Consider the following 24,772-nt stretch of genomic DNA (forward strand, 5'->3'; position numbering starts at 1 on the left):
TGAGGACATTTCAAGAACTCATATCTGAAGTAACACATTGTTGTCATAGTTGCTGTAGCTTTCCCGCCAATTTTTACCATGTGACTCCTTCCCATGTCCGCGCTCGTCCGCGCCAATATTCGAGTGTATCATCGTGCACGTAATTTGAGTTGCTCGAGTTTGTCTTACAAAGTTGACCTCGAACTAACTGGGTTTTCGGAGAATCGAAGCAGATTTGAAGACTTTAAACGGTGAGTAACAGTGTATTCTTGTCCACTTGGTGTCAAGGCGCGGCAAGAGATTACTTTAGCTCGCGGACTAAAACACTTGGTGCAAAGAAACCTCGGTTTGTAAGTGCATGGATTATTAGTTTAGTGAAACTTGACGTCAGATTGACAATCTGGTATCGGATCCGCAGATTCTAAAGTTAACACGCAAGTTGACAAGCAAGTGAAATTTAACATTTCTTGCCGATGTCGTTTTCTACTTTGTATTTCTGGATGCATAGCATCATTTTTTTGGCTTGTTCATACTTTGAAGCAGTGTTGTTTATTTGAAATGCAGTTGTCCATTTCACTCACGTGGCAAAAACTTCCACAATGCATGCTAATTTGTGGTCAAGATTGATAAGGTTAAGTGTGCTTATTCCATCATTCCAGTTTTTACAAATCTGACTTTTTCTAGCTACTAGAACTTCATAGAAGAATTGGGCAGTAGCTTGATTTCTACGGAAATCTTACCCTTGGTCGGTCATGTTATGGGAGCAAGAATTATTTTCATCTGTTGACAGTTGCAAGGTTTTTATCTTTGTGTGGGTGTGAATTTATAGATCACTTGCATAATTTTCCATTAAGTTCCAACACGTACTGCATGCATAATAAAATGTATTGTGCAAGAAGCTTAAGCAAAATTTGGATGATAAGTATTTAAAAATTTAATGTCAATTATCTTTTTTGCAAGTTTAACATGGTTGCCACAACGTGGTGTGCACTACACTGTCAAGTATAAACCCTGGAACATAAACATCTTGTTTATTAGCTACCACTGGGATTCAATTTCATTCATATTCTTGCTTTGTTAAACTACAGTGTATAGAATTATTATTTGTGGACCTTGGACCTTGACCACGGGCAAGAACAACTCTTTTTGTTCAACTAGCTGAATTTAAAATGTTGAATAATCTGATATGAACCAGCTGAAAATCAAGTGTAAAAGGAAATAGCTTAGATTGCTGTGGTTAGCTTGCTGTCACTCTCAGTGATGCAAATCATGGCAGTTTTGAATAATAATATTTTGACGTTGATGGGCGTTGCATCCTTGTGGGTGTAGCCTGCTAACCTAACCAAGCGTCATACGTCAAGAGGCTGTTGAACAAGGTGGTTAAAAATATGTTAAACAATGGTGTCTTCTTTTCAAAAGAATGTATCTTTTTTTAAAAAAATACTAATTGTTACATGTATCTAAGCATTGATCGTCTGGAATGTTTCACATTGCTTTTACGTAGTTTATTCTTTCCTCAGAACACTACCTCTCCTTTGTTTGACAATGTTAAAAATTAAACTGTTAAAAGTAAATTTTATTAGTGTTAATAATATTAGCATTATCATTATTATTGTTGATTTATTGGTTGTATCAGATCATCGCAGTAATGATACCATAAACCTCTCTTCAGCAGTAGCTAACTTGTTTTTATGGAAAGCATAATATCTTTTTTATCACTGTTCAGTGACGAAACCTTAAGGAAAAAAAATTATCAACACTGGATAATCTACTGCAGTGTGAACTATTCATTTGTTTTTTTCATTTATTATTCAATTCAATTCAATTCAATTCTTTATTTCCCACTAGATAAGATATTTACATAAGTGTACGTAGGTAGGAAAATAAAGTAGCTGACAAATAATAATAAACTAAAAGACATTAAGTTCATTTCTGTACAGTGTCCAAAGTAGCAAGAGCTTTCTTGTTGGACACCGTCGTAATCAAATAATCAGCAGCAGTAAAAAGAGGAATAAAATCTCAGATAATATCAGTGATAGAACATATAACCAAGGTCAGATTTGGTTGGTTAGAAGATAGGACTTCCATTCTTTCTTAAACTTATGATATGGCAGACACTTGAGACAAGGCAGTACAGTCTCCCAGATTTTTGGTGCGGAGAATTTAAAGGATGTCTTACCTAAGTTGGTGATACTCTTGGCCTAAAATAATTCAGATTACTGACAAATTTTGTATTCACAGAAATTGTCATAAGGGAGTGGTTACTACGGTAGTAAATTAACTTCAAAAAGTAACCTTATTGACAGGTTTGTTTTTGTATTACATTGACTATAATAAGTTTTGAAATCAAAAGTACTTGTAACTGACCAGGACATAACATGCTTAAATTTGTTGATGCAATGGCAGATACAAACCCGCAATATTCTCGTGCTTTTAATCCTTGTTTCTTTTCATCAATGATTATGATGATGATGATTTCTAAATATCTGGACATGAGTTAATTTATAAATAGTATGTTTGTTACAACGCGGCTCCAGTAACTGGTAGTTTAAGCTTGTGTTGCTCAATGTGGTGATTCATAAACCATGGGTTTAGTGAACAATGAATAATGTTGCTAGTTATCTAGTGCTGGAAAATGATTTATGCAACTGGGATGTTTGATCAAGGTTTTGAATAATCAAGCCCTGTTTTTTTTTTTTTGTCTTCAGTCTCTACTTGTGTTACTCTCTACAACATCCACCTCCACAAAACAGCCAATTTGTACTGTCCCGGCCAACCATAGTGCAAACTTTCAGTCTAGTTTTCACCTTCACTACAATGACCTCCTTTCCAAAATGTAACGGCCACTCAACATCATCACACTGCTGCCAAAATAACCTTTGCACTGTGGTTATTTAAAGGAGAGTAATGTACAATCTAATGATCACTGTACCTTATTCACATTATTTATGTTTCCAAGTAAGTAATATAATTTTGATTGTGCTGCACAGTACTCTGCTATACGCATTTGATTGATCTTAATCAGTTTCTTTTGTTTCCAATTTGAACAAAAAATGCAAAGTATGACAACACGTTTTTTGCATCTTTTATATCTTGAAAACAAAGCTCAAAGTACCGGATAAAGTTCAGAACAGTGTTTGTTTACTAAATCAAAAGTCACATGCAAAAATTCAGTGGCTTTGAAGCACTTTCAAAAATGACTAAAAAATGAACAGGTCACTCTTGCAATGAGCCTTTCAATAATTTTCTACCCTTTCATCTAGGTGACTGTTCTAGAGTTTTTCCAAAATATTTAAAATGGCAAATCTTAACACAGTTGTTTCCTTTTTATGACAGACTGTTACAAGTGTGTGTTGCTGACCGAAAGCCATCATGTGGATTCAAGTAAGGACAATGGATGGTCAGAGAAGTACGCAGGTGGATCAGCTAAGCAAGCTCACAAAAATTGAAGAGCTTCGCATCAAACTGGAAGCCGCATTTGAAGTATCCCCCAACATGCAAAGGCTTTTCTTTAGAGGCAAGCAGGTAATTTATTTGGCTGCGTTATGCTAACTCCCTGAGTTGTGGATTTATTTCTCCCATCTTTGTATTTAAGTTAATGTCCTTCTTCATGGCAAAGGATTTATCTCTGCATTGCGCCTTTTCTGGTCTGATAAAGGCATAAGACATTGGCTATACGAAACTGTACAAATGTAACAGTACTTGCTATCGCCAGAGCCTTGTTGCCTTATTCTGTAATATAGTAGTTCTGTTCTTTCTAATGTTTACTTAATGATTTTAAAAAAAGTTGTTTGTCTTCTTTTTAACCCTTTCATCCCAGATTAGTTATGGCCACAATTTGTTACTCCAACTTTTTATCTTATGAATGAAACCCTCTTTTGTTACCATTCAAATGAATCCTTAGGCAGATCTTCTACCTCATGCTATTTATTTATATATTTATTTATTTATAAGGGTTTTATGAGATGAGTAGTAGAGGGTGATGACCATTGCTATCACACAGTGTACACTGCTAAAAGTAAAGTTGAGCAATCATTGGAATTTTTATTAACATTTCCATTTTGGACAATTTGTCCTGAGTACACAAAATATTTAATTGAAATATTGTACTTTAAATTCTCATGAGTCATCTCATAAAAATCGTAGTGTAAAAATATTTGAAACAGTACTTGAAATTGAAAACGTGCATTTCAATGACACTTCAAACTTATTTTATTCGATGTGCATGAACATGAACATGTATGATGAGGTGATACAATAGATGAATACAAACTGCACATGCTTCTAACTCCATTTCAAGCAAATACAACTACCTTAGGGCTAGTATTTAGAATGTATTGTCCCACTAACATCCCCATTTGCAACAGTCTCCTTTTCTTTCTTCTTACATCAGGACAGAAACAAGAAAATAAAGAAAAAAAAACGTACAATTTATTTCATTTGTTTGAGTCATTAAGGCCTCACTGTATAGCTCAATAATACATCACATACAGTGTATATAACAGTAGGGACTCTGTAACATGTAGTGAGCATGATACTTGCAACCTTGTGCCAAAAAAATATATAGATGAACAGCTACAGTTTGTTTACTATATTTTTTTTCAGGCTCATTTTCTTTGAAGATATCAAACATTTTAAAATTATAATCTTGTTAATATTTTTTTACCATTATGGTCATTTTCAGTTAAGCTTATTAGTTCAGAAAACAGAAGTCTTTTGAAGTGGTTTATAAGGGTTTGGATCTCAGCCAGATCAACAGGCATGACTTCCGTACCATTCTTCTGGATGGTTTCCAAAAGTGGAAATAATGTTGTGGAATAAATTGGTGTACTCAAGCAAACATCACCATAGAAATGTCATAGGAGCTCATTACATGAGCTTGAATTAATATTACACGACATCATAATGGGAATGATGCTGAACTGCTAAAAGTACAACTGGAGGACTTTCAACCTCTGTCTTTGTTATCTATTGTGTAACATCAAAAAAGAGATATAATTTAAGCTTTGCTTGATTCGGCAAAGTTCAAAAGTTAAATATGCTAGTGCATGGTACATTTAACCATTAGTCTTTTTGCCAAATACAATGCAAGAGTTTCTTTGCAGCAATTTGAAATTGGATTCAATTTACCAATGGTGATCACCCCATACATACTATAATATAAAAACATAAGAAAGAATGCGATTTGCTCAGTTGACCCTCATAAGTGTGAGAATATTATGGTAGAATCAGTAACAAGAATTAAGTTTCAAAATGGATGTAGTTTCATCCAAAATATTGTATAAATAAAAAAAGAAGGGGAAATCTTGAAAATTGCACCATTATTTCCTCTATTATAGATGGAAGGCTTATTAGAGGCCCAGAGTGTAATGAAATGTTCATGGTTTGGATGAAACAACATTCATTTTGAAAGTCATATTTTCTTTTCTGCTGATTCTACAGAAAAATATGGTTTATTACACTCTCAGCCTCTAATAAGCCCCCTGTCAGTAAGCCCCTGGTTCATAATAGAGGAAATAATGATAAACTGTACATGTACATTTAACATTTAAGATAATCCCCACTTTTTTTGGAAATTTATTATTATCACTAGTCATATTGTGGGGGATTTCTGAGATAAAGAGCAATAAATTTGTTAAGTTCAATACTTGATAAGTGATAAAAATTGAACATGTGCACATGTAAGTTCAAGATCTGTACTGTAAGTTAGACACCTAGTCTGAGGGGAAGTACTCCGGATTTCAGGTGATTGGGATGATCGAATGGGGGCAAAACTCAAAACCCCAAAAAATCCCTGGATCAAAAATTAACCCCCTCCCCCCCAAAAAAAATCCCATGCTTAATTTCCAAGCCTTAAAAATTTCCAGAAAGCATTCAAATAGTGATATAACACAAAAAATAAAAACATTAGAAAAAAGCATTTACAGCACTATGGGGCCGGGATTTGCATGCACTACCAGGAATCTTCAGATTGTTTTGAATACCCCAAGAAATCTCTACTTAAAGCAAGCCACCCAAAAAAATCCCGGTATCAAAAATTTCAAACTCAAAAAAATAGTTCAATCATCCGTGTCACTTGAAGTCCGGAGTACTTCCCCTGGGCACCTAGTTTATAATGACTTGTGCCCTTCAGGCTTGAACCAGAAATCCAAGCAGTAAAGAAAAAAGAACAGAAAAAATTGTAGTGCATCTTTTTCATTGTGTTTGACAGCATTTAACCAGCACAAAGTTGACTTTTAAAATTTGTGTGGTTGTCATCTGCTGTAAATGTCATTTAAAATCTTTCTAATACCAATAATTTTATTTCTGTATTAATTTATCCCTCTTTTAAATTTGTTTAATTCCTAGCTCGAAGATGGTCACACACTATTTGACTACAACGTTGGGTTGAACGACATTGTGCAGCTGATGATAAGGACAGCTCCACCAACCGCTGATGACAACAGTAAAGGCAAAAAAGAAACTAAAAAATCAGAAAATAAAGGATCCTGCGATTCACTCGTTAATGGCCATGTCTCTAATGATGATGAGGTATATTTGCAAGAATAAAAATTAAATTTGTAATTAGAAGGGGCAGGCTATAAAGGATTGATTTTACTGCAAATAATGATCTATAGAAGCCGTTCATCTATAAGATGCCTAAATTGTGTGTGATTCCACAATGTTTTGGCTCCATCAACAGTCTATCACTGAGATCTTTTCTCATATTGTTAATGAAACTCAGCAACAGTAAGTAGCCATGAGTGGCACAACTAGCACCATCATGGCAGCAAAAAGAAACATGCTTACTACCAGTGGTAGTGTCGCCAAATGTCGGCTGTTTTCTTGGGCTACAGTTTACTATGCACCAACCAATTACTTCTGAGAGGGGCCAAGCTAGAAGGCACAAACCCTTCCCCAAACTCTCAGTCAAATCTGTCTTCCAGATTGAGCACTTATTTTGGGCACAGTTGCTCTGAGAGCTCTATAATAAACCAATGAATAAATGCAGTCAAAGCTCTATTTGTGGCCACCTCTCATAGGCCACCTGTAGCTGTTCTTGTGGCTGTTGTTTAACAACACATATTTCTCTCAGTCTTCGTTTTGCTTTACCAAAGAATATCTTTTATCTGTTTGGTCACATAAAGGCCCAAGCATTTTCAATTTAGGAACTATTGTTTTTTGAAGTGGGACTCAATGGTTCTGGAGTGGGACTCATGATATTTCACAAGATGAGTCTTAGGACTCACCATAACTATTTGTAACAAAATCACTGGTTACAACAACGAACTACACTATAAGTAACTTTGAAATTAAATGCAATGAATTATTTGCCAAAAAGTGGATTTGACCGAACCTCTTCTCAGAGAGACCCTGTACGGCTTGATTATTGTAAGCAACCTCCTCCCATACATTTTGGGTGGTCCCTTACAAGAGGTTCAACTATACAGTCAACTCTTTTTGAGATGGACACCTTGGGGACCTGCAGTAGGTGTCCGTCTTAGAGAGATGTCCGTTTTACAGAGAGTCAAAGAAAGGGAGTAAAGAAAGGCAGGGACCAACTCTGAGTGTCCATTTTACAGAGGTGTCCGTTAAGAGAGAGTAGACTGTAGTATCTTTATAGCTGGCTAGTCTCCCAGCCCCCTTTTTTGAATGATCTGCGATCCGGGCCTGCTAGGGTATCCTATAAAGGTAGCAAAAGGCTTTTAAAGAGAGTTACTTTATGGACAATGCAAGTAAACTGCTATGGCTTCCACAGAAGAGTAGTAAAACTACTGATGCCACTGTAAATGTTATCTGAACACTCAGTACTTTTAGTGTGGTCTTGGGTTTAACTAGTGTAAATTGTATTCAAGATTCTTCAATCTCACTTCTCTGTTTAAAGAGGTTCATATTTCTTTAATTAAGGATATGGAGGACAACAAAAGTGAACCAGGCACATCAGAAGACCAAACTTTGAAAAGCGTTTATAAAGTGCGTATCATGACTACCAGTATTTTTATTAATTTATTAATTGTTTATTAATTGTTATTCTTAAATATTTTTTTGTTTATAAATTCTTTTGCCATTTCTTCTTTTGGTGTACACTGTATCAAACCCCTGATGGTATAATTCATTAATAATTTTTACTGGTTTATACATTCTGTTTCTCAGAAAGGTGAAATGATAGATGCTAAAGATCCCACCATGGGAGCTTGGTTTGAGGCAAAAATAATGGACATATCATTGGCAGATGAAAATGACCTGTCTTCCATTCTGTATCATGTGGTTTTTGATGGGTAAGACACAATACTACTCTCTTCCTTGAACAGCCATTTCATACTAAGCAACCATTAAACAGTCAATCAGTTCTGCTGTCAAAGGTTCAATCAATCAGTCCATTACTAAATGTATTGTTTGGTCAATGAAGATTCAATAATGACTGTATTTGTAGTGAGGAGAAAATATTATGTCATGTTGCCATGGTAGAAAATTTCTGGATGACAATAAGCCGAAAACATCAAGGTTGTATTTCTTAGAATTCCCACAAGTTGAAATAAATTTTGAAATTTTTCTGTCCAGTGGTGAATAATATGATAAGAATTTCAAAGAAAGGTGTTTTTATAATTTGTTGCTGAAAGGCTGTTAATCCACCACTTTCACTAAATTAAGAAGGTGTAAAGAAGGAAGGTTATTGGTCCAAAAAATTAGTACATAAAATTTGTTTTCTTATATCCTTCAAGAAGTTGTATATTGTGTAGGAGGATATGATGTCCCTTTAAAGTCACTTACTGATATCAGTTCTTCTTGTTAATCTATAGATACGAGGAAGATGAGATACACAAACTACCTGAGAGTGCTATCAGACCCATAGCAAGAACAGCGCTCACATGGGACCAAGTGAGTATGTCATTGATCTCAATCAATACGTGTAGATGAGTTTTGGAACTGGTGACCAGAAAGCAGAGGGGGTCACTTTGGCCACCAGCTCAGGATGGTGATAACCATGGCAACCTGGAAGCAGAAACCTCCCCCCCTTCGCCACAAATGACCTTATCAAAGCTTCATCAGACTTGAACATCAGTGAAAATATTATACTGTACCCCCTACACCAACTTCTTGTTAAACCTGCAAAGAACAAAAATCCATGGTGGGTTGGAAGATTCATCTTTAGCTACCTCAAAATGCTGTTATTTTTGTTCCGAATTCCAATTGATTTCTACCACCCATATGTAATGTCATACTGTTATTTTCTTTATCTTTCTTCCCAGATTTCAGTTGGTCAGATAGTGATGGCTAACTACAATCCAGATGAACCAGATGAGAGAGGCTACTGGTATGATTTCAAAATCACAAAAAAGGTACTGAGGAAATGAAAATAGTATAAGGCAGAGGATCTGATTTGCTTGTTCATCTCATCTGATATATTTTCTACCCTTGGATTAATTTGACAGTATGATGGTCTTACAAGAAACAGCAGAGAACTCTATGCTAGATTATCATTAGGGTAAGGAAAATAATTTTGTTCTTTCCCGGCGAAGGAAGTGCAGTAATCCAGAAACTCCCAAAGTTAATTGTTGGGACATGGGAAATTCCAGTTTTCCAGTATTTCACAAAACGTTCCCTTGTTTGTTTATGTTTCTTTCTATCTGAGGCTACGTTCACAAGGCACACTGTGAATTTTCAAGAAGACTGAACTTTTGATGAAGATGGAAATGGATTGCACTTTTATTGTTAGCCTAACAGTATTTTAAAGTTCATTTTTGTTTTTAGTAATGTTTGCAAATATGACTTGGGAGACATTAAGCTCTGATTTTGTCATTGACAAGTATACTACACTGTAGTTTTTCTAGTTCCATTGAGAATAAGGATGCGTAATTGGCATAATAGAAAAAGTGAACTAGCCAGCTGTGACACAGTTCAGCCCCTTAAATGAAAAACAATTTGAATCATAATGTGTTTCTGGGAAACTGCCCACCTACCCCTCCCTTAAGCCAACATTTTGCCCTAAAGGAGAAGTAAGTGTTAATGTTGGCTTAGGGGAGGGGTAGGTGGGCAGTTTCGCAGAAACAGAAAATGATCCAACAATCGTCTTTTTATTGAGCACTATACACTGTATTAAGCATTGACCTAGCCTTTGTTGCTTTTTTGGTTTAAGAACCAGCACAGAAGACACAGTTTCTCAGGAATGTAGACTCAAATTCATAGACAAAGAAATATTCAAGATTGAAAGTCCCCCAGGTAACTGGTTTAGCACTTATTTGCAAAATTACTGGTGCTTTCTTGTATCCTTCCATGACCCTTCTAACTTTTAGCCTCCAAAAAATGCATAGAATGGTTTATGTAGTTGAAGTTCATGAGTAAAAAGTAAGTGTAAAGATCCTTATTTTGGTTTTTCAGTAACTCCTACAGCCTGTAACAGTAATTCAACTGACAAGCCTGAGGCTGACAGTGCGTTCATTTTACCCTCTTTCTCAACATCAGTGTTCCATTTTATGGGTATTTAAAGCTACATGGAAAGGTCAAAAGTGGAAGCAAGCACTTGAAGTCACTGCTACGAATCAAACTTAGAACCTGTCCCACAGAAGGCCACATACTATCAGCTGTGCTAATCCTTGCTCCTTCAACCCTTTAAACCCTAAGATCAAAATTGGAATTCTCATTTGTTACTCCTATTCATTTCCTACAGAAGTAGTTGGGAGAAGTTGGTAAAATATCAAGCAAATTCGTCTTGTGTGATCATGTCCGTAATTCTCATGACCACTCTGTTTTACAAAGCATTGATATTACTAAGAGAAATTTAATGCTGATGACTTGCAGGGATTAAAAGGTTAAATTAAGTGACAAAATTAACTCAAAAGCTTGTTGTATTTTGATGTACTGTTTGTAGATCCTAGCAATTCTGAGGAATCCACAAGTTCACTTAATGGAAAAACATCCCCAGCTAAAAGTATGCATTGTATCATTTTGAAATACTGTGTTAATAATTTATTTATTAGTTTTGCATTTTTTGTATGTTTCTGCAGCTGTATTTGAACACGTATATTCTGTAATTTTATTTCAGTTAATTTTTTTTCTTGGTCTTTCAGGGCAGGTGAAACCTGATTGCAATTACTGTAAAGATAATCCAAATAAATCCTGCAAGCATTGTGCATGCCACAAGGTACTTCATATATCATTGAGTAGTATGGAGTGTTAGGGAGTGATAATTAATTTTAGGGAACATAGCATACTTGGCCTTTCCTCCACTCCTTCCTCAACCTTACCTTTGCTGTTACCCCCTCCCCCAAATGTGCAAGAATGCTGATCTAACAAACATGCATGTGTATCTTGCTACCATTTCTACATGTAAATCAGTTCTCAATAGTCAAAAGCTACCTTAATCTGTTCACTCCTAGGCCAACAATGAAGGTCAAAAGTGTAGGGAACTTCCCAGTGATAATTATTAGCAAACTGGGGACCTCTCCCCTCTCACCCCAAACAATGTTGAATGGGTAGAAATGAGTCCTCTTTAGGTTGCAACATTACTGGGGAAGGGCTGGGGGATGGAGGGGTGAACTTAAAGCAAATCAAAAAATTGTCATTAGGAGCAGACTCCTATGTCACAATAATTCCTTGGAATGTTTTTTTCAGCTGTCCCAGGATATTTTGTCCCTCTAACATTTTATTCTGAGTGAGTTAGCCAAAATTTGTCTGTTTTGTTCATTTGTCTTCTGACAGTGTGGTGGAAAGGAGAACCCAGGTGACCAACTGCTGTGCGATGAATGTGACATGGCTTATCATATTTACTGTTTAGTTCCTCCACTTGAAAAAATTCCTGATGACGATGAATGGTAAGAAGTTTTCTTAGTCCTCGTCCAGGAGAATACAAAATTAAGTTTCTAATGTATTTGTTGGCTGTGTGTATTAAGTTAGGCAATACCATCACGTTTTCAACAACATCCATGAGTTAACGAGAGTTTCATGAATAATTAATAAGATATGTTATTATATCATAAAAGCTTTAAACACTATATAGAACAGTACCTCCCTGCCTGCCTGCCTGCCTGGTTTTGACGCTGATGATGTTCATTCATTGATTTTCAGGTATTGTCCACTCTGTAAAAATGACACTTCAGAGGTAAGGTGTAACAATATTGTTTGTTCAGGCTCTCAGGGCCCACACTGGGTAAAGTTCCCAGATGGTTGCTTGTGCCCTGCTCTGTAAGCACATGTAGTTGAGAAAGCTTTCTTGTGAGTTGTGGTCTACGGCTTCTTTCAAGTTCCTTGCCTCACGACTACAGTACATGGGTATTGGTTAATAACTTGATCAGTATGCAGAGGCATATACCTACCACTAATGCACGCAAAGTATGCACATTTCAAATCAGAGGCTAAGCATGTATGTCAGGGTGAACAGTGAAACAATATGTATGCCGGTAACCTTGAATTCGAAAGTCTACCATAAGTTGTTTTATTTTAGGTTACATTGTTGGTCACATTAAGAGTTTTGGATGGTTCTAGGGAGTGGCCATGCCCTTTTATCGAAAATAACCTTTGGAACTGAAGCCATATGTAAAAATCCACTTGTTAAATTTTTATTGTAAGGTCTACTTCCCTCTGTCCCAACCAGTACATTTTAGATACCATTACAAAAATCAGTTTAGGTCATTCCTTTTTTTTTTTTTTTTAAGTTATAGTTCTCTTTTGTTTCTATAGATTATCCACGCTGGTGAGAAACTAAGGGAAAGCAAAAAGAAACAAAAAATGGCATCTGCAAATTCAGCTTCAAACAGAGATTGGGGAAAGGTCTGTTACTGAGTAGAAATTGTTTTATGCTTTCACTTTCAAGATGGCTAAACATTTGACAAATAAAGAAAAAACGAAATTTCCAAGCTAATGTACTGCAAAAAATGGTAGCACTTCTTTAAAAGCGAGAAAATGGAAGTTTTAGCATGTCAGCATTAGTGTTTTCATTGCCTTCAGTGCAGCATCAGGTAATTCTCGTCAAATTTCTTTCCTTGGTGGGATTCTGCAAGCTACGCTGTTATCTAAAAAGTATCATAAATTACTTATTTTAATTAAAATTCGTTAATTATTATTATTGTTTGACACACCAACTCTATGGTCCAAACTCTATATCTTCTGAGTGTAAATATTTTTTTGTAACAGAAGTCTTGAGGCCTGTTGCCATAAACGCCATTCTAAACCTCTCTTTGTCGTGTTGTGTTTTGTAGGGTATGGCTTGTGTTGGTCGCACAAAAGTATGTTCTATAGTGCCTCCAAACCATTTTGGACCTATCCCTGGTGTGCCTGTTGGATCAGCGTGGAAGTTCAGGGTTCAGGTTTGTTGCTGGAGACCTTTAGATTGTAAGACAAAACGAGTACGAGAACTTCTCAACACTAAGTAGTGCGCGCACGTGAATCAGCGTCATTTTGGCGGGAAAACGTGATAGCCGTCATCTTTCTACTACGGGTTTTAGCGAGAATACGGTGTTTAAGCAGCGACGTTTTTGAGCGACGCACGTCAACCGGACGTGAGCCTTTTTCTCTTTTAATATGCCTTGACGCTACAAAATTTGTATTGCTAAGTGTCTTCACTCTTAAAGAGAAAATTTGCCTAAAATCATGTTCAAAATCACGGCTCAAGAGTGCAGTAAGTCAACTTCCGGTTTACATGCGTCGCTCAAAAACGTCGCTGCTTAAACTCCATAATGTCGTAGTGACGGAAACAAGTTATCAATTGATAGAAGTTTTATCATTTTGTGATCGGGAGAGGGCTTAACCTCCTTCAATAAAGATAACAGTGCTAACTTTTCTGGTGAGTCAAAAGTACAATGAAGCTTTCCAGGGTGCCTATATTTTTTAAGAATACGCGAAAAAAACTTTCAGTCAAATTTCGTACTCGTAGTCGTTCTCTACTGTTATAGACTACAGTCGAACTAAATTTTCTCTTGCACGCTTTATTTTGACTTACAAAACTCATTCGCATTAGTTTACTTCTTAACTGCCATTGTAGAAGTACGCCGCTCTTGCTACATTTGAAATTATCACCTTAAAAATTCAAAGATAAACTTCGATGGGCAACTTGTACAGGTGGAAGTGATCTTTCGAACTATGCCCAAATGCCTGCGATTTGGGTTTACGGGTCAGCCTTTTCCCGGCACCAAGATAGTGATGTATGGAGATCCTGAAAGCTGATGCGAAAAACGCGTTGGGTTTTCCCACCACCACTCCCTTCCCTTCGGTAAAGCGGGCAACAAAAATTTTCAACTGTGTGCAACATTGCTTCCAAACGACTTAAAAAGCAAAGTTGTGCGTGTCACCACCTTTTTTCAAACCTGTCTTGCAACAGTAAACACTTAGGCCTCGGTTTAGGAAATCTTTAGACCTCCAGATCTCTTTCTTCTTGTTGCCCGTCTTGCCGTCCTGTTATTTTCGCCTGACTTTGTTCCACAACCTCCCCACTATTTGACAGCCTGGCACAGGCTATACAGCCATGTGAAATTTCACGTAATTTTGACGTGTAAATTTTAATACAAATCGACCCGACTGTACTTTCTGATTGTTCAAGGTTCCGTGGCATTTTTGGCAAATTGTTTCAATTGATTGCTTCTAAAGCATCTCGTAAAAACCACAGGAAATTCCCTCTTTTTTATGTTAGGTGAGTGAAGCAGGAATTCACCGGCCTCATGTGAGTGGTATTCACGGTCGAGATTCTGATGGTGCTTATTCTATTGTATTAGCTGGTGGATACGAGGATGACTTGGTAAGTTGACCCTTTTACTGCCTGGTATTGTAAAATCCTGCAATTTAAATGGTACTACCAATAGTTCGGCTAAAGAGGATCTCTCCTTCAGGTTAAAAAGTTTGAGTGAAAAATCATCGCTCCATAGCTTGTTCTAGGAATGAAATCGTTAGAGTGTTACAATATGCGAGCCAGCGAGGCAGACGTGCGAGGCAGATGTTTCAGGCATGAACAAAACATGCGAGGCAGTGATAACATGTAATGAAATGAGGTCCACGCTTGGATGGACAAGCCTCAAATAAACGGCAGCTTTTTCCCGCGTAATTGGACCCCGAGGGCAAGATTAGTTCCCGCCAAAACTGCTCACTTTAACTTCAGCGTGAACGCCATTTTTGTCAAAAAGGTGAGTGCACTTCAAGTGTTTCACAAGTACGCTTGAACACTTAGGAGCCTAGTGTGACCCTACCTGTTGATGCCTTTGTACACAGGAATACTGGAAAAGTTTCTTTTGGAGATATGATAAGTAGTTTTATCTTTTGATTTTGTGGACCAAGTCCTATACTACAGTCGAACGTGCGCCAGTATGCACCTCCTTTATACCCGCTATCTTGTTATTTCGTTAGGATAATGGAGAAGAGTTTTTCTACACTGGAAGTGGTGGGCGAGATCTTTCCGGAAATAAGCGCACAGCTGAGCAGTCATGTGATCAAACGTTGACAAAGATGAATAGGTAGTGATAATCAACAGGGAAGATTTAAAGAAGGCGGCGGCAGCGAGAAAATTTGCTTGAAAAGTGAATTCTCCTTCTTTGAATCTTCAACGCCATTACGCCAACTCATTTACTTGGTCAAATGTTGGCGACCTCATGGGAGTTGAATTCCTAAGAAAAATTTCCATGTTGAGAAGTTTTGTCGTCGCTTGCTTACGTCCTCCTTAAAACGTGAAATTGAAAATTATTCCAACTAAGGAACTTACTTTGTCAAATGTAGGCGAACTCTCCTGGAGTTGAATTCAAAAAGACCATTTCCAAGTTCAGCAAAAGAAAGGAAAAATTTTCGTCGTCGCTTGTTTACGTCTTCCAGAAAGCGTGGAAAGAGGAATTTTCATGTCTACCTCGTGCAGTGACAAAAAAGCGTGATGCACGTGCAGAGTTGTTGTTTTGCATATTATTTAAACCTATTGCTTTTTTTACCTTCTCGTTTCCGTCGCCGTCGTCGTTACTTAAAGCCCCGTGCAAATGAACGCAACATTAGCCTGCGAGTATCTCCGGGTTGCTCTGGCGGCGGAGCGGGAAAAGGAAAGAGAGCTTGCAACTTCGTCCCTGGATTTTGAATATCTGCGTCGAAAAAGTCGATGCGAAATGCTGATTGGCGGAGATGACATTAGTTATGACGTCATTACCCATTGGCACGTGTTTTTCAATGTTTGTTTACATTCGCGCTCGATTCCGCTTCTCGCTGATTGGCGGAAATCTGACAGCTCAGTCGACAGGGAACAACAGGCGAATTGGAGATGGAATTCAAATTCCAGAGACGTAGTTGCAGGCTCTCCTTCCTTTTCCCACCATACCGCCAGAGCGCCCCGGAGAGCTTGCTCGCAGACTAACTCAACAATGTTGGATGTTACACGTTGCATCCGTTTGCACACCCTGTTAATGTTGTTGCGTGTTGTTGGGAGTTGTTCTGCAAAGTATGGAACCGATCAAACGTTCAGAAACAATGTTGGAAGTTTTTGCGCCCGTTTGCACGTAGCTTTAAGAGCTGGTTAAGGCTCAACATCGATGTGTCGAGCGTTGCACTTAATGTATTAAACAGTTAGTTGTAGGACGTTTTATGTTCCAGGGCACTTGCAAAAAATTGTGCGGCACCCTTGAGTGACAAGGAAGGAGGGGAAGCTAAGAACTGGAAAGAAGGCAAAGCTGTGAGAGTTGTAAGTTTCGGATCAATTTAGGTTATTGTAAAACTGCCCACCTACCCTACCCCTAACCCAACATTTTGCCCTAAGTTAGAAGTACGTTTTAATGTTGATTTAGGAGAGGGGTAGGTGGGCAGTTTCCCAGACTGCCTAAATTGATCAAAGTGTATTTATAACTTCAGGTTTTTAACTTAGTGTTGGGCTGGAGAGCTACCGACACCCTGAAATATTAAATTACGAAGTTAAAAATGCCAGGAAGATAGATTCAGTAAAATAATTTAAATATTCTTATCGTAGGTACAAAAACTGCTGAAGCGGAGGTACAGCGGAGGTTACAACAACCGTTTCAAAAACTAAAAACTTTTTGAACCCTGTTCCATGCCTTTACGTCACAGGTTATTGAAGTTAAGCCAATGACCCTGTCTTTCCTTTATCCATCCTCATGCTAGACTGCGAGCAGTCTCTTGAAAGTTTGTCTTTAGATTTAGTGAGGGAGTGCACCATGAGACGCGAGAAACGAGGGCGGCTCTCCCGTCTCTCGCCTTCAGTCACGCGCGTGGTCATTTTCGTGTCTCGCGAGTTTGCTCGACGGACAAAGAAAAAAGAGACACTGCTCGTAGTCTATCCTTATTCTTAGTTTTTGAGTTTTTTTATCCATCATGTTACAGGTCAGAAGTAGCAAGTTGGCTAAGCACTCAAAATACGCTCCAGCGGATGGCAACAGATATGACGGAATTTACAAGGTAACTGAAGTCAGACAATGTACTCCCCTGAGCAGGTTTGAGTTGGGTTAAAAAAATAACCCAACGGACCAGCCAATGAGGTGAGGTTCACCGTCGCTGAGAAATAATTCTTCCTTGAATTACCTTAAACTGGAATATTCAACAAATAGTCGTTTTTCTGTAAAAAGCTATTTGAAAACTTGCCACTTTTTCTTTTACACGATCTTTTCAATACATTTTTACCTTTTTTTGTTTTCAATCACCCTCCTATGCCCTCATCTTTTCTGACCTCCATTAATTTAATAAATTTATCAAAGTGAAATATTTTATTCTACAGGTTGTGAAATACTGGCCCGAGAAGGGTAAATCGGGATTCATTGTGTGGAGATACCTGCTACGCAGAGATGACGAGGTACTGTGCACCGGTCGGATGATAGTTGTGTAGTTGAGTGAATACTTACTTCTGATTGGATAAAATTATGTGGGAGTCACGCAATACTCGGGAGTTACGTCACGTGTTGCAAAACAAGTTTACCTTGCTCCGGTCAAACGAGCAACATGTACAGATTTTGTTGCAAAAGCAGGGTTCGTAAAGGTAATTGAAAACCTGGCAGGTCATGAAATTTAAGAATTTCATTTCCCAGGACTGGAAAGTCATCGAATTCAACTGTCCCCCCCCCCCCCCGCCCCCTTCACCCCCCAAATAGATTGTCGTACGGTTAAGTTGGTTCCGTGTGAACGGAACACCTAAACGCACGAATTATCAACCTGACGAAATTTCTCTGGCGTCGTTTAATGTGACCCTGATTCACTCAACAGACGCCTGCTCCATGGACAAAGGAGGGAAAGAAGTTAATACAGGAGCTTGGACTGAAGATGCAGGTGCGACAAACTTTGTAACCCTGTAACTCTCGAGGATCATTTCATCTTTACATAAACCAGGCCGGGTTTCTCCAGAGTTGGACTGTCTTCGTAATGCAATAATAGGAAGTTTAAGCAACGACGAGGACGACGACGACGACAACTTCAAAAAACAATAGGTTTAATGATCAAAACAACAGCTCTGCACGTGCATCACGCTTTTCAGTACATTTCGTTGACGTCCACTGCACGACTACGACGTGAAACCTCCTAATTTGACGTTTTATGGAGGACGTAGACATACGACGAGGAATTTTCCTTCCTCTTTTTGCACCTGAGTAAAATCCTTAAGAATTCAACTCCAGGAAAAGTCGCCTGCATTTGACATTCGTAGCGGGTCCAAATAGACGCGATTAGGTTTGAAAGAACTCAAATTCATTTTTTTGACGACGTTTTCACTGCCGACGTCGTCGTCGTTGCTTAAGGTCTCTAACAGCAACGGCAGTTGGTTTAGATAAGCAAAACAGCAACTCTTCACGTACATCACGCATTTTTCTGTACATTTCTTTGCCGCTGTTGCACGACCACGGCCCCGTAATATCCAAGGACAACCATTCACCAATCATTGCAGGAATTAGCTACCCCAACGACGGCGATCACTGGGTAGGAACAAGAGCCATAATAGGACAGAGAGGGAGTCTCCCAGTCACACCTTTGGAATATCTTAATTTCAAAAAAGTTATTTTTAGAACTATGCGGACCATGCGGATCAGTTTCCGGTAAACTGGTTGACTTCCGGAAGATTCAGCACGCCAAAGCGAGGCGGGGTCAATAAATGAAAAAAGATAGCTGCCTAAGTGGAGGGACTATTATGGCTCTTGGTAAGAAATTTATTGAATTATTTTGTTAGTATCCTGAAGGTTTTCTGGAGGCGCAAGCTAAGAAGGAGGAAGAAAAGAAAAAACAACAGAAAGATAAAGAGCAAGGCAAGGAATCGGAAAAAGGCAAAGGGAAAGGAAAGGGCAAAAGAAAACGAGATGAAGGTTACTGCTGCATCTTACTTTTAATTACTTTAACAATTTTAAAATGTAACCTTCTTAACCCTTTAAGTCCCAACAGTGACCAACAGCAATTTTCTCCTAATAATATCCATACATTGTCATGAGATGAGGTTATGAGAATTCATTAAATGATCACCTAAGAGAAAATACTTTGATCTTTTATCAAATTCTCTCAACTCATTCTTTAAGGAAATGTATAGAGATCAGTTTAAAGAATTTGTACGTGGATATTGGGGCTTAAAGGGTTAAAAGGTCCCAGATTTTTCAGTATCGTAGCTTTCGACTGTATCGCACAGTTTACATCAGCAATGAACGCTCAGTGCAGTGTTATCACGTGAATTAGTCACCTGACAACAAATGATTAAATAATAACCCCAAGGGTTGTTATTAAGGGTTAGGGTTGGACGCTGGCATCTGACACTGATGGCCTCCTGGTCAAGAATCTTGATCCCTTCCCAGTCGATCTCATGGCTGGCTTTGGACTGGTGTTCCCAGATTGCGGATGTTGTTTGCGTTTAGTGTTCGCCCAGTGTCTAAGAAATATTTACCCCTTATGTAAAATTAAAGGATTTCAGAATATTCGTTAAAGAAAATTGCTACTTCCTACTTGTAACGGCAAAAGGAGGTATCTCTAAGATGTCAAAATTAAGGATTAGAAGGAGAAGGTTAGGTAAGGTGGCCCTTCTTTCAACAAATTCAACAATTTGAGGTATATATCTTTACTTGGAAAAAACTTGCATGTTAGGTGATCTAAAACGGAAAACGGTGCGCACAAGAGCATCTGCCAAAGAAGCTAACGAAAATTATATTTTTGTTGAAAATTGTTTTATGAGGATCTAGCGGAATTTCATGTGTTTTTCAAAGGTGAAGCTAGTCCTCAAAAGTCGCCTCCTTCGAAGAAGAAAGGATACAGATTAACAGCAGAAACAAAAGCGTTACTTGATGCCGATACAGCAAATTCAAAGCTTTGGACTGAAGTAACGACGGCACTTCAAGACTATCCCGTGAGTATTGCGCTTCTTAGAAACGCTTCTAAATTGAGCTGAACCCATCGCACCTCAGTTCCCGACCCCGGGGGGACTCCCATTTGAAAGGGGCGGGGATGCTCGTGGGAAATTTTGAATTAAACCCCTAAAGGAGACCAACCTGTGCGTGGCCCAACCGTTTTTGACCCCTAAAAGGGACCGTTTTAAAGTTTGATTACATGAATCGAGTAAATGAATTGAAAATATATAATTTTTTTCATATTTCTTCGCGTGCAACCCTGAAAGAGGCGAATTATAATGGCGTTTTCATTTTGTTTATTTATTTCGCTGTCAATATCATGAGCTTCCGTATACTGACCGTCCATTGCCAGATAAGCTCGCCAGAGGCAATTATATTATTAACTCTACTAAAACCCCATACAAAGATGTATAAGCCCAGACCTTATAAACGGCAGTTTTCTGTATTGTATTTAGAACAAGCAGTAAAATGGAATTGTGTAGTAACGTATTTTGTTTTATTCCTTGTAGACATTCATTCAAAAAGTAGAAGAGAGTTTCACTTGTATCTGTTGTCAAGATGTCGTTTATCAACCAATAACTACGAAATGCTTTCATAATATCTGCAAGGTGAGTTATTCCTGTGTGACAGTCTCTGAAATTGCTCATCAAATGTAACACTCGTCGCACTAGTCCTCGAGCGTGAGATAATTGCTTCCATAAGACAATGCTCAGAAAATCGTCGAGGCTTTCCCTCTACTATCACCCATAGCTTTCCACGCAGGCTTTCTTAGGGCTTCGTCACGCGTTCCTGTTCCCACGAGGAAGGGGAGGATTGCGTGACTAGCCAAAAGAACGTCTACGAAGAAGGCCATATCACCCAGAGAGGATTCTATTTTGCCAACGTAGAGGCAAAATAGACCAGTTTCGATATACTGAAATTCATACTTTGCTCCGAGGCTTGAGGGAATAACTAATAAAAGAGAGATTAAGATTCACCTTTACGCCAAACGGCAGACGTGAATTTGTACCACGTGACCAAGATTTCCCCTTAATTTTCGTGTACTGTTTATTGCTTCAACTCAAAAATAAGTAGTTTCACGCCAGTTTTATCCGTAAGAATTGTTCTGGACAGTTTTATCTGCTTATTTTCTAATCTGAGAAATTCTCAACTTCAATCTGACGTTTGCCGTTTGCCGTAAACTTGAATCTTTTTCTCTCTAATGACTAATACATTTCTTTTGTTTTATTCCCTAAGCCTCGGAGCCAAGAATGAATTATTCTCAGACAGTACCGAAATTGGTCTACATGTGCAAAGATTTCACTTTTTCCATCGTCGTTCGGAGACTATCGTCATTCCCTGTTTTAGAGTACCCTTCCTCAACAAAGCGGCTTACAGGTCGTGAGCTGCAAAGTTTTTTTAAAAATTGCATTTTGTTGGTTAATAAATGCATTTTGTTACAAAATGAGTTGCTTCCTCTTATTGTTATTATGTAATATCATGTTACAAATGTTATGCTGCTTTGCATTTCATTATGGTACTACATATATTATGTTATGTTGTGATGCATTATCCCACAGTTATTTACGTTGATATGCCATTTCGTTACAGAGCGATACGTTACGTGAACTTGTGTTATATTACGTTATGTTTTATGCATCAATCGACGTAACAGAATATCACTCCAAGTATTTAAGTTTGTTGCGATGCGATAGCAGGATAGAAGTCATCTTTTAGACCAGGAACGTTTAACACAATAAAGTATTACATTTTTTGTTTGTTTTGTTTTAGAGTTGTCTCCAGCGATCGTTCAAAGCAGAAGTTTTTAGTTGTCCAGCTTGTCGTACTGAACTTGGGAAAAACTACAAATTGACAGTGAATACTTCTTTAGACGCTGCTCTTAAACATTTATTCCCCGGTTACACCAAGGGTCGGTGACAGGAATTCACGTCTGTTGTACTTTTAAAACGTTAGGTGGCTGTTAGCTGCCTTAATTGTGACAAGGCTTCAGAAGTAGCTCCTTCCGTCATGTTTTCGGTATATGCATATATATTGTCGGAAGTCAACAGGAACTAGTTTAGCGTCGAGGTTGATGTGGGGATTATGAGCAACTTTTCCCGCCACTCCCGAGAATGCCAGTTGTCAACTATCAAGAAAAGGTTTACGGAGAAAGAAATGGTACCACGTGACAGTACTATAAAAGAGCTTTTATTTGATTGGTCACACCTTAGGATTCCATCCACTGACTCAAAAGTTAGGACCACCTACTTAATATATAGCACCATGTGAAAGTACTGCTGAAGAGGTTTCATTTGAATGGTCACATCATAAGATTTCATCCACAGACTCAAAAGTTAGAACTACGTACAAAATTAATAGCACCATGTGAAAGTACTACTGAAGAGGTTTCAATTGAATGGTCACATCATAAGATTTCATCCACAAACTCAAAAGTTAGAACTACTTACAAAACGAATAACATCACTGGAACGGTCATACTATAAGACCATCCTTAGACAAAAAAAGGTTGGAGATGCACGGCTACAAACCGTAATTGTTTTATCGTATGAGCCTCGACTACAATGTAGTTTTATTCTATTAAACTTCATTTATCAGTTAAGAATCCCTTTTTTCGAAAGCTCTTTGAAGCACGTTTCGGGTCTAGTTTTGCTTGCTAATGTACCCAATTTCCGCTACCCTTTATGAAGGATCCCATAATTTAAAGTTTTCTTTAAGGTTGTCTGTATAGCTCAGAGTAGACGAGGATTTGGAATATTAAAGGGTGTTGGGGAAAACTGATTTACGCAAGAGTTAAAATTTGGTTTTTGGGAGGTCAATTTCTACCGCTATTTTAACACTGATGTAATTATTATTAACATTTATGACTGAATAAAACTACTTTATATTTTACAAACTGCTTCACCGTTGTTTAACTATTCTGGTAGAGAGTTATTTATCTAGCCTAGTCCTTAGGCGTTCTCTTTTTTCCCGGTTGTCCGCGCGAAGTCTGGGAAAGAGTGGGCGGGAGAATTGTCGAGAGTTTTTAGCGAGTCTCTCTCGGTAACGTCACAGCTCACGGTAGAGTCCAGGGTTGACCGAGCCGAGAACGCCTTGGGACCAGGCTGCTATTTACCCTGGAGTTGGACTACGAGTTTAACATTCCCGATTAAAAGATCGCGGAAGTTCGTTTAACAGTCTTTGCTCTGTTTGGTTGTAAAGACTATTTTCCAGAGAAATGAGATATAACTGGAACTCAGAGAGTATTCTATTTCTGTGTTTCTACGAGACAACAAACGAAGCTCGCGCCCTTTCCAATCTGATGCTTCAACTGAGAAGAAGGGTGAGTACTTCCCATGTGTGATTGAACTCTCCTGATCCTGGCCCTGGTGTGATACCGTATTTCTTTTGCCTTTTTTTTTTTTTCAGTTCTCTTATGGTCCAACGAGTTATCTTCGTCATCACCATTATTATTATTATTATCATCATTATGATTAACATCATCATCATCACTATCATAATCGTTTTCGTTTTCGTTATTTTTATTACTGAATGTCCAGCCATATACTTTTCACATGTTCCTCCATGGCGAAAATTTTTTTAATGCGTAATTACTACATAACCCTTAGTTAAATGCATGGGTTATATAAAGGTTACCTCTTTATAGAAACACGCTCACGATCCCGCCGGTAGCATAGGTAAAAGATTCTGATTTAATCCCTGAACACTCTCAGCTAAATCAAACGTCGGTTAGCATGGCCAAATCATACTGCTTTCTTACAGCCATTCAATACATAAGAAAATGAATGTCTGCTCAAAAGCCTGATCGAATATAACGGAGTTGCATGACTTGAGTAGTATTAGGGTGAGAAAATGCTAAACATTATGTGAACTAGCTGCTATCCAGCTTGGCTGTGCTCGTTGCAATCGCAGATATAAAAGCTGAACGAGTAAAGCAGTTAACAATCATGCGTTCTGTATGTCTTCCACTAAGTGCTAAGTAAATGCCAGTCATGATGATGATGATGATGATGATGATACCTTTATTAAAGTTTCTCAAACTCATTAATAATTCATTAAGAAAATACAAAGGAAATTAATGTTTAATGAGTGTTTGGAAATCGGATGAAACACTGCTTAGTATTTGCATCCTTAATTTCTCCTTCAAAAATGATTTTGTTTGAGAAGAAATATCAAACATTCGACACAGTGTTTCATCACCAGATGAAACACCTCGAAGTTCGTCAAAAATACTCTGCTGCGCGTCGTATTTTCAACTCTCTTCTCGGTGTTTCATCTGGTGATGAAACACTGCATCTCATGTTTGATATATTACGTCAAAACTGTAATAGCGGTGTATAACCACTAAGTGGGGACACTAAAAGAAATCAAAAAAGAATAAATCAATTGATAAATTAATTAAAATTAAGAAAAACTATGTACAGTATAGGCAAGTAGGAAATTCGAGAGAACTATATACAATATGTACAAATGTATCCACATCTTATAAAAAATAAGAAATAAAAGATTAAGAAGTGCAAAGAGAGCAGTTAGAACAGCTATTGTCA

General features: G+C 37.9%; 1 protein-coding gene across 1 annotated transcript; it reads left to right on the forward strand.

Annotated features, from left to right (window-relative positions):
* The first annotated feature begins 125 nt into the window (after nucleotides 1-125).
* LOC140947820 (E3 ubiquitin-protein ligase UHRF1-like) lies at nucleotides 126-23,115 on the forward strand. Its single transcript, XM_073397022.1, has 25 exons — nucleotides 126-230; nucleotides 3,316-3,504; nucleotides 6,328-6,510; nucleotides 7,867-7,932; nucleotides 8,113-8,237; nucleotides 8,760-8,838; nucleotides 9,210-9,299; nucleotides 9,393-9,445; nucleotides 10,097-10,179; nucleotides 10,829-10,888; nucleotides 11,028-11,101; nucleotides 11,659-11,771; nucleotides 12,025-12,058; nucleotides 12,637-12,726; nucleotides 13,155-13,262; nucleotides 14,582-14,686; nucleotides 15,289-15,395; nucleotides 16,507-16,594; nucleotides 17,248-17,322; nucleotides 17,639-17,713; nucleotides 18,121-18,183; nucleotides 19,073-19,205; nucleotides 20,088-20,227; nucleotides 20,738-20,836; nucleotides 21,999-23,115. Exons 2-25 carry the CDS (start codon nucleotides 3,352-3,354, stop codon nucleotides 22,143-22,145), a joined length of 2,343 nt encoding a protein of 780 aa, XP_073253123.1. The 5' UTR covers nucleotides 126-230; nucleotides 3,316-3,351; the 3' UTR covers nucleotides 22,146-23,115.
* The last annotated feature ends 1,657 nt before the right edge of the window (nucleotides 23,116-24,772 follow it).

Source organism: Porites lutea, chromosome 9 (genome assembly GCF_958299795.1).
Source record: "Porites lutea chromosome 9, jaPorLute2.1, whole genome shotgun sequence".
NCBI lineage: Eukaryota > Metazoa > Cnidaria > Anthozoa > Scleractinia > Poritidae > Porites > Porites lutea.